The sequence below is a fragment of the Scyliorhinus canicula genome, chromosome 7 (genome assembly GCF_902713615.1).
Source record: "Scyliorhinus canicula chromosome 7, sScyCan1.1, whole genome shotgun sequence".
Classification (NCBI taxonomy): Eukaryota; Metazoa; Chordata; class Chondrichthyes; order Carcharhiniformes; family Scyliorhinidae; genus Scyliorhinus; species Scyliorhinus canicula.
In genome coordinates this window covers 166,687,539-166,701,328 of record NC_052152.1, presented here as the reverse complement: position 1 = coordinate 166,701,328, position 13,790 = coordinate 166,687,539, and the positions used below count along the sequence as shown (strand labels likewise).

The window sequence follows — 13,790 nt, the reverse complement described above, 5'->3', positions numbered from 1 at the left end:
CTGTCGGAGTCTGCTGTTTGGGCAACAGTCGTGTCCGGGGACCTTGGTTGGAATGTGGCGGCCAATGAATGAGACTTGAGGGCTGAATGAATTGAGTGAGGAAGTGAGAGATAGCCCATTTGAGCAATCGCTTGCTATAGTGTGACTTTTCAATTTTTGATATTGTTTTCTCATGGTTCTGTTGGCTGAAATTAATCAATTAGAGTTTCAAGTGTTGGCGACGCTTTTTAGCAAATCCATTGACCCCGCAGTAGGTATCTGAATAGTCTGTTCATTTCATTGTCTGGAAAGCATGTTGTCATCTCATTAATCTGTTTTTGATTAACAGAGCTTTGGCCCAATGTGAATAAAAGCAAACCAGGTAGAGGAAAACAGGTTGCAGTTTTTACATTTTTCTCCCACTGATAATCACGCAGCAATCATTTCCATGGGAACCACAGCTCATTGGTTTTGAATACTGCAATTGCTCTGGAGGAAGATAACGATTGCAAAATCTTCCTGTTATTGATCTGAATTAACTGCTTTTCGATAATCCCTGATAATTATTTAATAAACAATAATAATATTCCAATCACAAAAGACATTGATTTCAATTGATTTTTCTCTGGCTATAAAAAACTTCAAACTGGACCCGGGTCCCCGTGAGGCCATAAGCCATATTTGGGGTGTCAGACCAGCCAGGGTTGGAAACGGGTGCGGAGGCAGATATCGTAGCCTTCGCCTCGTTGATCGCCCGAAGGTGGATCCTGCTGGGATGGAGAGCAGCCTCTCCACCGTGTGCCCTGGCGTGGCGGGGGGACCTGTTGGAATACTTGACCCTTGAGATGGTTAAGTTCAAACTGAGGGGAGGCTCGGAGGGGTTCTACAAGTCATGGGCATTATTCATTATGCACTTTCAAGAACTGGATAACATTGAACATTAGTTGGGGGGGATGGGTGGGAGGGTTGGGGGGAGGGGGGCCGTGTGTATTAAGGGTGACTATGGGTAATCCCGGATTCCTTTTTGTCATTTGTTTATGTAAACATGTGGGCTGATGTTTGGGGGCTGGTGGGAGGATGGGATCGTTGTTATTATTATGGGGATTGACATATCTGTTGTTGATTATTGTTTATTGTTGGTGGGAGTAAATTCGGGAGAAAATGTGAAAAAGAAGGAGAATAAAAATATTTTTTTTTTAAATAAATATAAATCAACATCCAATATGCCTTCTTATTCATTATAATAGATAGGCAGCACAGCAGATGAGCATGAACAAGCAGGAAATGTAGATGGAAAGTACAAATATATACTTAAATGTTAAATGTTGGGCAGCACAGTGGCACAGTGGTTAGCACTGCTGCCTACGCCACTGAAAACCCAGGTTCGATCCTGGCCCCGGGTCACTGTCTGTGTGGAGTTTGCATATTCTCCCCGTGTCTGCGTGGGTTTCACCCCCACAACCCAAAATGATGTGCAAGTTAGGTAGATTGGCCACGCATAATTTTCCCTTTATTGGAAAAAAAACTAATTGGGTACTCTAACTTTTAAAAACAAGTTCAAAAAAATAAAAATAAATGCTAAATGTTTATTATATGTGAACTCCGTGGAAGGCCATCTGGTGCTATGGGATATTTTTAGGTTGCGCATTTGGTGTTGAATGTGATATTTGAGTCACTACTGGAGAAATAACTTTCATTTCCTGTTTTTGTTATCTAGCGTATATTATGTCTGCTTTATTCAATTCTGGTACTGCCCTACTTCAAAAATTCATTTTCTTCACAGGATGGATTTCCGATGAGAATAAAAACGGTCAATGTCATCAATGAACCCATTATCTTTAAGGGTATTTTTGCTATCATTAAACCTTTTCTAAAGGAGAAGATGACGGAAAGGGTATGTACTTCATATATATTTTGTGCTGTACAGTTGCTCAATTGAACACACTCCTCAATATATGAATATGGAATTGTTACTTGTACAGCTGTTGAATGCTGAGTGTTTCTGTCATTAAGAAGCTTTTAGTTGTACTGCTGCTTTTAAATGGCTGTTAGATCTTTACTCCAAACCTCCCATATTACATTTTAAACTCATCAGATATACAGTGTGGTACATTGTTGTGCATTTTATCCACTAAATTTTGAAACATATTTCTGGCATTTTGTAAATCAAGATGGCACTGGATCCAGACTTGTTATATTTTACTAGATTTTCTGACTTCTGGATAATGCAACGAGGGGTAGTGTTGCCTTACAATAATCCAATGGATTTTTTCCCATACTATATTGTTCTTCTAAACTGCTTGGGGTGAGGGAAGGCAGAGGACATGCATATCAGACTCTGAGATTTTAAAGCAGTAACTAAATTCATCTTCATCTCCAGTAAAGGAGGTAAACTGTAGAATATCAAATTTGCTTTCAACTAAATTGTAAGATGTTGTTGTTGCTGGCATATCTTCACACCCCTTTGGGTGATAGCAGGGGAAGTGGTGGAATGATTTCCAAGCTAATTATCAGCCCTTTGAACCACGTTGAACTATTTCATCCATTTTTCCAGATCTTTCTTTGATTTGTCTCATCTGCACTAACATTGACAGACATTCTGGGGGCAATTTTACACCCGTGTTCGGCGTCAGCGAGAACGGCGAGGCGGGCACATAATCTCATGAGAGTCGGGGAACAGAATTCTCGCCAGCGAGACCTCGTTTCCTGATTTCCTTTGCCCCTTACGGTGACATATTTCCATATTATCAAAGGGCCTACACACCACATAATTTCCCCCTCACTGAATAGTCAAATCTCACTGATGTGATGTTACATCAGCGAGGCTCACAAGAGCCTTACCAAGACGGGAAACAATCGACGTGATCACGTTGGGGGCATGAAAATGAGTATAGCCCCGAGGGGGAGAGAGGCATACCTGAGCACTGCCCCCTTCCCTGCCCGTTGCACACATTGGCACTGCCATCCTGTGACTTGGGCGATGCCAGGGTGGGCCCTTTGGGGATCCCAGTTGGGGGGGGGGGGTTGGTGTCTGTTATGTGTGGTGGGGGAGAGAGAAAGAGGCCTTTGTAGGAAGTGACATGGCCGTCAAGAGGGGACATTGAGGTGGAGACCTTGCATTCAGAGGAGGGGAGAACAAGCATTGAGGGGAGAATTTCCCGATAAGTGTGCGGCAGGGTGTTAGGGAGAGTGCCCGATACCTTCGTGGTGGGGAGGGGGAATGGGGGAAGTTGAACGTCAACTCTAATTGGGACGCCCTTTAAAGATGCCCCCCTCCGTGTGGCACCGACCTTGCTGGCACTTTCAGGCACTGCCCTGCCAGACACAGCGTAAACCACGCCACAAATTTTATTTGTCATAATGGCTCAAGATGTGTTTTGAAAACTCGGCCGTGTATCTAGAGAGATACGTGCCAGTTTTCAGTCATAGCCTGATACTCCGACAAATTGTGGGAAAATTCTGCCCTCCAATTCATTTTATATCCTGGTTAAGTGGAGAAGTTGATATGAGCATGGAGCTCATATCCTGCATTCCATTGTTTAGCATTTATAATTGATTTATTAGTCCTTTTGGAAGAATAAGAGAATTCCTGGTCAATAGGTCAGTGATTGTAAGATTATCAGCTTAGGTTATCGTAGTACCAGCTAACAAGTATGGTGAATCCCACTTGAACTCGAAAATAAATTTTCTGAATCAATGAAGAGATTGCTCCTCCAATTATTTTCGAAAGACTTGCAGATCATTTACGGGAATGGGACGTTTCGGCGTGGCCAGTTCGGCGTGGCTGATTCGGCGTGGCCCATTTGGCGTAGCCGATTCGACGGAGGAATTTTTCGGCGGAGGGACGTTTTGGCATCAAATTAGTCGTTATAGTCGTTTTCTGCCAAATAGTCCAGTTCTAATTAGCTCTCTCTCTCTCGTTCAAATGAGCTATTCTAATTGCCAAATTGTCCAATTATAAGCTTCAGTGCAGCTTCCTTCAGTGATTTTCTTCAGTGCAGCTTCTCTCTCTCTCTCTCTCATTCAAATGAGCTATTCTAGTCGTAATAGTTCTAATTGCCAAATAGTCCAATTAGCTCTCATATGAGTCCAAATAGTCCAATTATAAGCTTCAGTGCAGCTTCCTTCAGTGATTTCCTTCGTTGCAGCTTAATATTTTTCAGTCGTCTAAACCCTTTTATTCCAAATGGAAGCAAATATTTTATCAAAACGTGGAAGAAACAAAGTGATACACGATGGATACCTTTTTATTTTTGACGCAACGAGCAAAGGTGATCCTGAATTAAAGTTTTGGCGATGTGAACAGAAAGATCGATGTAAAGTGAGATTGCATATGAAGGATGGAAAAGTTATTCGCCAGTTGAATGAACACACCCATGAAGCATCTGCCGCAAAAATAGAGGTTGAAAAGATAAAAACAACTGTTAAACAAAGAAGTGTTGAAACTCTCGAGCCACCAACCGTTGTGGTAAATGAATGTTTGGCTAATTTGAGACCGACTTCTATAATTTGTGACTTTGAACAAGCTGCCATTCATGCTCTGCAAGATGCATTTCCCACCGTTCGCATTAAGGGATGCTTTTTCCATCTAGCCCAAAACATGCAGACACCTTATTTCATGGGGTTTATCTAATCGCTATAAAACCGATTCTGACTTTGCGTTATGGGCTAAAATGATTATAGCACTCGCCATTGTTCCATTAGAAAAGATGGATGAATACATGGATACATTAGCAGCAGTTCTTCCTGATGAACTAATAGTCTTGTTCCATTGGTTTGAGGATACTTATATTGGACGACTGAATAGGCGTCGAAATGCAAGGATGACCCCTCTTTTCGCTCCCGAGGTATGGAACCTTTATGAGCGAACTCTAAATAATGAAGATCGCACCAACAATCACGCCGAAGCTGCCAATCGACGTTTGCAATATGAGCTAGGAATGCATCATCCTTCAATCTGGAAATTTATTGATGCCTTACGGAAAGTTCAGAAAGGACGTGATGCATTTCTCGAAAAGTTGACAGCTGGATATCCGCCCCCCAAAAAGCTAAAAAAATATAGAGATGCTGATGAACGGATCAAAAAAGTCATATTGGAAGTTGAATCATTAGATCCTATTGAATTCCTGAGGGGTATTGCTCATAATTCCGAAATGAAGAAGTAATTTCTAAGATTAAATAGCTTTTTAATTAATTGTTTTTTATAATACAGTATTTGCAAAATTTTAAAGACAGTTTAAATATTTTAAATATAGAGATGCTGATGACGTCGAAATGTCCTGGCGCCTAAACGGCTGCGCCAAATAGTCCAATTATTTCCCTGATGCCGAATCGGCCACGCCGAATCAGCTACGCCAAATGGGCTACACCGAAACGTACCAAACCCATCATTTACATTAGCTAGAATATGAGTTTTGGCTCCAGAGCTCTATTCTGTCTCGGCCACATGCTCCAGTCTCTGATTAGGTCTAGGTCTGCCTAAATGCTGTAATGGGAAAAGTAAAATAATCAGAGTAAACAAATTAGCTTTTTCATTTGAGCAGATTCCACTGCGCTATTTAATTATTGTTTATGGTAACTTGAGTAATTTCTTGGCTGGCCTGTTCACTAATCATTTTTTTTTTAATGGGCCAGTTATGCTGAGAATGAGGGCAAAAGTCTCCCTAGGATGATCAAATAAGCAAAAGAGTACACTTAGTGGAGGAAGTCCCGTCATTTTAAAAGGTAGTATTTAATTTGGCAATATATTTTAAGTCACTGCATCTTTTTGGTGACGTGAATAAAAGAAATTTGAGTTTCAGCAGATTCAAAATGAATTTTTATTAAGTTTACCAATGGAAGACAAGTTAGTAATATTTAGCTATGTTTGGTTCTATCAGTGAGTTTCTGGAGGAGAACGAGAAGTGGACTGAATATATGGCAATTGGGATCGCTGATGAGGCTGGAAAGCGCTCAGTTCTTGAGTGTGTGTGGAGCGAAAACTTACAAGCCAGCGAGAAACATAGCTTTACTGTGGAAACTGGGGGACATTTCATTTGTGGATTTGGTTATACTCGTCAGACTCGCCACAATCCTAAACCCTCAATAATTGTACGTTTCGAATTCCATAGTGAATTTTTGAAGATGGGACAGTCTGTCGCTAGATTTGTTGTTGAATTGTGCCAACTCTAAACATTATGAATTTGGGGTGGTTTTGGAAGACATGCTTGGGTACAGACTAGTTTGCGGCATTAATGAGGATAGCATTCAGTGGTCTTTTGAGAAGTCACAATTGCTTTTCAGAAGAATCTAGAAATTTCTCAGGACATGGAAAAGGTTGCCAATAATGCAAAAGATATTCTGAAGGCCAAAGGCAGGTGCCCTGCATCAAGTAAAGGAAGAAGTTGCAAGTAAAAAGGTTAAAGAGTGGAGTGTTTTAGGTGTGGCGGATCGAATAACTGTAGGTTTACGGATGCTGTTTGTCACCAGTGCAACAAGAAGGGACATTTAGCGAATAAGTGCCGGGTGCTAAGAGAAGTCGAAGGCTAAGCAGGGAAATTCAAATTCAAGGCAGGCTCAGTACAAGGTGCATCGCTGGAAAGCTCAGACCAGCAGAGGGGCACTATTATGGCATGTTTGATAAGTGAGGGGCATGCAGAGCATATTTATGCTACACTGGAGGTTGATGGACAGAAAATCAATGTAGAAGTGGACACAGAGGCCTCTACACCGCTAATCATTGAGTCCTTCAGGACGATTTGGAGCTCTAAGGAGGAACCAGCCCTTACTCGGGCAGGAATCAATCTTCGTACGTACACTGGTGAGACTAGACCATTGCTTGGAGCATTAGAGGTAGACATTGCATATAATTGCCAAGAAGCAAAAGCATGGCTCCTAGTAGTGGAAGGACATGGGCCTAGTCTACTGGGGCATGACTGACTCAGGAAAATTCAAAGGAGATAAAACACACATAAGTGACAGAGGATGCATTCAGAAATATCCTGAGGTTTTCAAAGATGAACTGGGTACATTGTGGGGCATAGCCGTTAAATTGTTCAGATATCCTTCAGCTACTCCTCACTTTTTCAAACCAAGGACAGTGACCGTGAAAGGCAAAGTGGAGGAGTTGGAGCAGCTGCAAAGGCGAGGAGTCATTGAACCCATCCGGTTTTCACATTGGGCAGCTACAATTGTTCACGTTCTTAAAGGTGATGGTACTGTGCGCGTTTGTAGAGATTACAAGCTTACCATTAATCAGGTTTCAAAGCTGGATGCTTAACCGTTGCCAAGGGCAGACCTGTTTTCAACCTTTGCAGGAGGCAAGACACTTTCTAAACTAGACGTGAGCCAGATGTCATGTTGTGTAGACTAGCCAAAGTGAATGGTGAACTACAAAACATCCAGTTTAAATAATTTATTATGAAACAACTGCGTGATAAAGATAACCAGGATAAGTAACATAATAAACTAGTAACGATAATTGAATTGCCATATGCATATCACCACACCAAGCACAACTCTCGCTAGAGGAAGATTCGAAGTAGTATGTGACCATCAACATGCATAATGGCTTGTTCAAGTACAGTCGTTTGGTTTCTAATGTACTGAGGTCGTCGGCCAGGTGGAAGGATATAGAGAGGGGAGCTATGGAGCATCGGGTGTCTCTTTATGTGGACGACTTGCTGTTGTATATCACAAACCCTCTCGCTAATGTGCTGCACAGTTCTAATCTGGCCAATCTGGTAGAGGGATGAAGACGGATTTGAAATGATGGAAAGTTCTCTTGTTATCCTTGGCAGGGAGGGTCCCGACGGTGAAAATGAATGTCCTGCCAAGGTTCTTTTTGTATTTCAGAGTCTTCCCATCTATCTGCCTATGTCTTTTTTTTGTAGGATTAACAAGCTGGTTTCAACCTTTTAGGCAGGTAAGACCCCTCGGGTTTGGAGGGAGTTTTTACAGACAGATAGACAATCATGAGGGTTGGCCTTTTATAACCTGATGAATTACTACTGGGCGGCGAATATTGAGACAATACCGAAATGGGTTATGGATGAGGGGTTGGCTAGGGACGGATAGAGGAGGCTTCCTATATAAGTTCAAGTTTGAGGACACTTGTGACTGCTCCTCTTCCGTTCCCACCAGCCAGGTACACCATGAGTCCAGTGGTTACAGCTTTTCTGAGAGTAAGGAACCAATTTAGATAACATTTTAAGCTGGAATCTAAGTTGCTAATGGCACCAATATATGGGAAGCACAGATTTATTCCAGCGGATTTGTCTTACAGGGTTTGGGAATGGGTGGGTTTAGGGACTTGTTAGTGGAGGATAGTTTTGCAAGGCTTGAACTGTGGAGCAGTTCAGTTTCCGGTGGGGTGGGGCATCCAGATATCAGCTGGTTCAGCACTTCTTTTGGAAGGAACTGTCTATGTTTCCTTAGTTGCCACCCCCTTCTCTGATGGATAAGGTAGTGTCTTTGGATGAGATGGGGGAAGGGAGAATTTCTGCTATCTATGGGAAGTTGATGGAGAGAGCTTCGCTGGAGGAGATAAAGAGAAAATGGGAAGAAGAGTTGGATTACACATTTGAGGGGGATGTGGAGTGCCGCTTTGCACATGGTAAATTATACCTCCTTATGTGCAAGACTTGAGTTTGATTCAGTTTAAAGTGGCGGACAGAGCGCACATGACTAGGACGTGCATGAGTCCGTTCTTTCCGGGGGTGGAGGATAGATGTGACTGTTGCTCAAGAGGGCCGGTGAATCACTCACATATGTTTTGTTCCTGGCCTAAGTTGGTCAAGTTCTGGGCTTCCTTTTTTGAAATGATGTCAGAGATTTTGGAGGTAACGGTGGTGCCGTGCCTGTGGGTGGCTATCTTTGAGGTATCGGATGAGCCAGGGCTGCAGGAGGGGAAGAAGGCTGATGTCTTGGCCCTTGCCTTTCTGACGGCCCAGACGAAGTTTCCTCTTGGGTGGTGGGCATCGGAGCCACCTAAAGCAAAGATTTGGTTGGGGGATCTATCAGAGCTTCTGAACCTGGAAAAAAATCAAGTACTCCATTCGGGGGTCCAAGGAGGAGTTCTATTCAAGGTGGAGGCTGTTTATTTCCTTCTTTAAGAATGGGTGGTCGTCAGCAATTGGGGGGAGGGCAGAATGGGGGGTTGAATAAAAGAGGGAAATATGGGACTGGTTGGTGGGGATATTTTCATAAAAATGGTATAAAGTTGATTGTTTATTTTGTGTATGTTGTAAAATGGAAAATTTATTGAATAAAAATATTTTCCAAAAAAAGATTTCTGATGTAGGGATGGCCATCTATCATAAAAAATGGTGGGTTGAGGCCATATGTATGAGGCACAAAGACGTGTTGTGTGCAGAATGGTTGCATACTGTGTGGGTCGAGCGTAGTTATTTCACTCCCTGGTCGTTCACAAGTAATGGATGAAATTCATGAGGCTCATCCAGGTTTCTCTCGAGTGAAGCATCTAGCCAGGTATGGCCCAGGATTTGGAGAACAAAGTGAAATCCTGTTCCGCATGTCAGTCTAACCAGAAGATGGTGCCACTAGCACCATTTTATCCTTGGCAGGTGGCCTGATCGTCATTGGTCGAGAATGCATTGGATTTTGCAGGTCCTTTCATGGGTCACATGTTTTTAGACATCATCGTTAGAAGCATACACCATGAGCAACATTACAGTTCCCAGTACCATAGAGAAGATACGGCAAGTCTGTGCAACTCATAGATTACCGGTTCTCGCATTTTTGATGCAACATTTACAAGCAAGAAGTTCCAAATGTTTATGCAAAGGATCGGAATATGCCATGTGCGTACTATGCCTTTTTATACAGCTTCAAATGCTTTGGCAGAACTAGCTGCTCAGACAGTGAAGAGAGGATTGAAGAGGATGGCAGGTGATACTTTTTGGCCAAGCTCTTGAGGTTCTTATTCAATATCGTATCACACCACAAACAACTACAGAACTCTCACCAGCTGAATTATTGATGGTACAAGACCGAAGTCTCACCTGAATCTGCTACATCGAGATGTCAAAACTAAAGTGTGAAGGAGACAAGAAAAGCGGAAAGAGAGACATGATTATCATGCTAAGAAGAGACATTTTAACCTGCATGATAGTGTTTTTATCAGAAATTTTGGCAGTAATCAGCGTTGGCTACCTGGAGTTATTCTTAACTGAAGTGATCCAGTATCTTTGGTAGTGAAGTTGAATAATGGGAAAGTTGTTCACAGGTGCCAAGATCATATCATGTCATGTACTCCGTGACTTGGAGATAGCAAAGTTTCCAGATAACAGAATAGAAGGAAATGTGGCTATGGAAATTCAACAAGTCATTCCTGTCATACCAGGACTTCCAGTGGACTCTACTTCAGCAGAGGGACACTCATGCACAGATACTCAACCTACTCCTGTGCCGACAAGTTTAGTTGAACTAAGTCAAGCATCACCAGAGTTGACGGAGTCACAAGTGGTACTGCATAGACCACAGCGTAGTCCCAAAGCTTCTGAAAGACTGACGTATAATTAAGGCATTCATTTCATTGTACTTCTGTCTTTAAGGGGGATTAAAATTTAATGGGTGAGAAGTATTATAGAGTTATTATTATGCACCTTCTTATTTAAATCCTTTGGTGATGTTATCGGTAAGTGCTATGATGTCATTAATTGTTGTTAACTTTGTATATTTGTATTTAACTACCGTTAGTTTAAATTCGATTCTGTTAGTTATTTCAATGTTTAGCTAGTTGCTCTTGAGTTTTTGAATCCGTACTGTATTTTAAACTTTGTTACTTTTATATATTAAAGAAGATTTGCTTTATTTATTAACTTTATTAAATACATGTTTCGACAATCTTTTTGTGGTTAAGTCACCACACTTAATCTTTTGATGTTCCAGCAATTTTTATTTGCATTAAAGTTCTGAATGTCTTTTCCCGTTTTTTTTTTAAGTTTGTTCTTCATGGTTCGGATCTTAGCTCACTTCACAAGGATATTCCACCAAATACCCTTCCTCAAGAGTATGGAGGTACGATGGGAAAGCTCAACACGACGGACTGGGCCGAATCTTTGCTCGCATTTGAGGATGAATTTGTAACAGAATTTTGTCAGACGCATTCACCGATGGAAAATTCACTTGCACAGTATGCAGTGGGAGCGAACGATCAATCAGGCCAACAATGCGATGATTCCTTTAGAGGCGTGAGATCACCACTGTACTACTGCTATTAATAAGATTCTTGTTTGACACTTCTGAAGAATTTTGTTTTGGTGCTGGGGTGTTTGTTCAAAATGACGGTGCGGTCACTTAAAGTACTTTACAGTCCCTTCAGTGTCTAAAATAATGCTGTCAGAAATGTCTGACTTGAGCTTTCCAATTTATGGAAATTTAACATATTATAATTTTGATCTATGGCCGCAATTTTAAATCATTCATTCACCTGAGGAAGGAGCAGTGCTCCGAAAGCTAGTGATTCAAAACAAACCTGTTGGACTTTAACCTGGTGTTGTAAAACTTCTTGATGGTGGCAGACATCTCAACATGTTTTGATAACTTGTTTGTAGAAAATCTCAGCTGTTAGATCGACCAAAATGCACAAATTTGAGCAGTGTTAATCTGTCTGCTGCCATGCTACTGGCCTTGTATTGATGATGCCTCAAACAGGAACATTTGGTTGGAAGCTACACACGTGTCTCAACCTTATGGAGATTGAGGCCAGATTTTTAACTGAAAATACCAGTCTCAACTTAAATCTTTCGAATATTGATATATAGTCACATAATTTCCATCGTCCAGTATCTGCAATGGTCACCACCTGAAACTGCTAAGTATTAGAGGATAACAGAGCCAAAGGAAATGTTATAATTCTTGAAGCATTTGCAAAGTAACTACACAATTTGATACCGTAATGTTGCAGTGGGCCTCAAAGAGATGAAGAAAAGAAAAGTATTTATTAACAGCTGACCATCTGGAGTATAATGCAAACAGTATATAAAGAGTTTAACTGAAAAAAAGTTATTATATCCCATCTGCAATAACCCAAAAGTTTTATTTAATTAAAGTCTTTCAGGATTAGATTAAAATGAAAAATTCAGCAGTGTGTAATCCACCTGCTTTTTTTATAAACTGCTCTGAAGATGAAATAATGCGAAGAGAGCTTTCTCTTGTATCAAAGATATTAGGACAGGATTGTTCAATAAAACAATAAAAGGTAGAGTTCCGTACATTCATCCTGATTTGATTGTCCAGTATATTTAGTATTGTCCAGTCCAACCTGAAGGTGTCCAGAGCTGGTTGAATATTTCAACACCAGGCTTTAGCAATATATCGTACAGGCAGTATACGTTTTTATACACTGAATTGGATTAATAAGGAATGAGATTAATAAAAAATAAAGTCATATTCACATACCTCTGTTCATTTATATGGTACTGTAACAGAAGTGCTTTAGTTTGTTCCCCTGAATTTGCAGAAACATATTGCAGAAATAATTTGATCCATATTACTCAAAGAAAACACATACAAAGCGCAGCTTGTACAATTTGGCAAATGTTACAGACAAGAGCATGTTAGAATATAATGCATTGTATGATATTAGCGTATATGCAGTGAAGTATGACAGGATATCAACTGGGTCAAAATGGTGCACCTCTGTCTCTCCCCTTTTATTTAAAGAGCACCACTGACTGAAGAAAAGGAGCAGGATCAAAGGATGACTTGTGTAACACCATATCTGGTCAATACACCGTTTTTAATACCTAATGAAAAAAATGAAAAATGGAATGAAAATCGCTTATTGTCACAAGTAGGCTTCAATGAAGTTACTGTGAAAAGCCCCTAGTCGCCACATTCCAGCGCCTGTTCAGGGAGGCTGGTACGGGAATTGAACCGTGCTGCTGGCCTGCCTTGGTCTGCTTTAAAAGCCAGCGATTTAGCCCAGTGTGCTAAACCAGCCTCTGCTGTGTACCATTTGTAAAAATTTGAGATATAAGCACCAGTTCCAATAATATTGTCACCATCATAAACATCTGATTGTTTTTTTGTACATTTAGAATACCCAATTTTTTTTTCCCAATTAAGGGGCAATTTAGCGTGGTCAATTCACCTATGCTGCAGTTCTTTGGGTTGTGGGGTAAGACCCATGCAGACACTGGGAGGATGTGCATACTCCACATGAACAGTGACCCGGGGCAAGGATTGAGCCAGGGTCCTCGGCGCCATGAGGCAGCAGTGCTAACCACTGTGCCACCATGCCTGCCAGGTAAACATTTGACTTATGGGTAAAATGGTCAACAGAATTCCACAGAATATCTACAGTGCAGAAGGAGGGCATTCGGCCCATCGATTCTGCACTGACCCTCTGAAAGAGCACCCTACCTAGGCCCTGTCCCCCCAACCCGCCCATCCCCGTAACCCCACCTAACTTTCACGTTTTGAACACAAAGGGACAATTTAGCATGGCCAATCCACCTGCACATCTTTGGATGTGGGAGGAAACCGGAGGAAACCTGGAATTGTCAGACTTGGATTTAACTAATCATCTTTCAGCTATTTTTCAGTATTGTACATGGCATTGTAATGTACAAAGTTCATTGATTTCTCCTGTTTGGAGAATTTTACGAAAACATGTCCGAAAATATGTTGATGTTTCTCAATTGCTGAATTAATGTTGTATCATTGTGCTGTATTGAGGAGTTACTGTTATTGCAAAAGCAGAAACAAATTGCAAGACCTGAATTTTGAGTATTACAGTCACCCATTCAGTTAGAGTTCTTATCTGGTTTATTGCCACTGAGTATTTTTGAGACTCAGTGGAAGAT

At 41.3% G+C, this 13,790-nt stretch overlaps 1 protein-coding gene across 1 annotated transcript in view; it reads left to right on the top strand.

The window, feature by feature from the left end:
- Positions 1 to 12,732, top strand: part of ttpal (tocopherol (alpha) transfer protein-like) — a 38,784-nt gene extending 26,052 nt beyond the window's left edge. Inside the window, exons 4-5 of the mRNA XM_038803211.1 lie at positions 1,763 to 1,873; positions 10,923 to 12,732. Of these exons, the coding sequence (XP_038659139.1) occupies positions 1,763 to 1,873; positions 10,923 to 11,201 (390 nt within the window). The 3' untranslated portion in view covers positions 11,202 to 12,732. The remainder of the gene's footprint in view (positions 1 to 1,762; positions 1,874 to 10,922) is intronic.
- Positions 12,733 to 13,790: the final 1,058 nt, after the last annotated feature.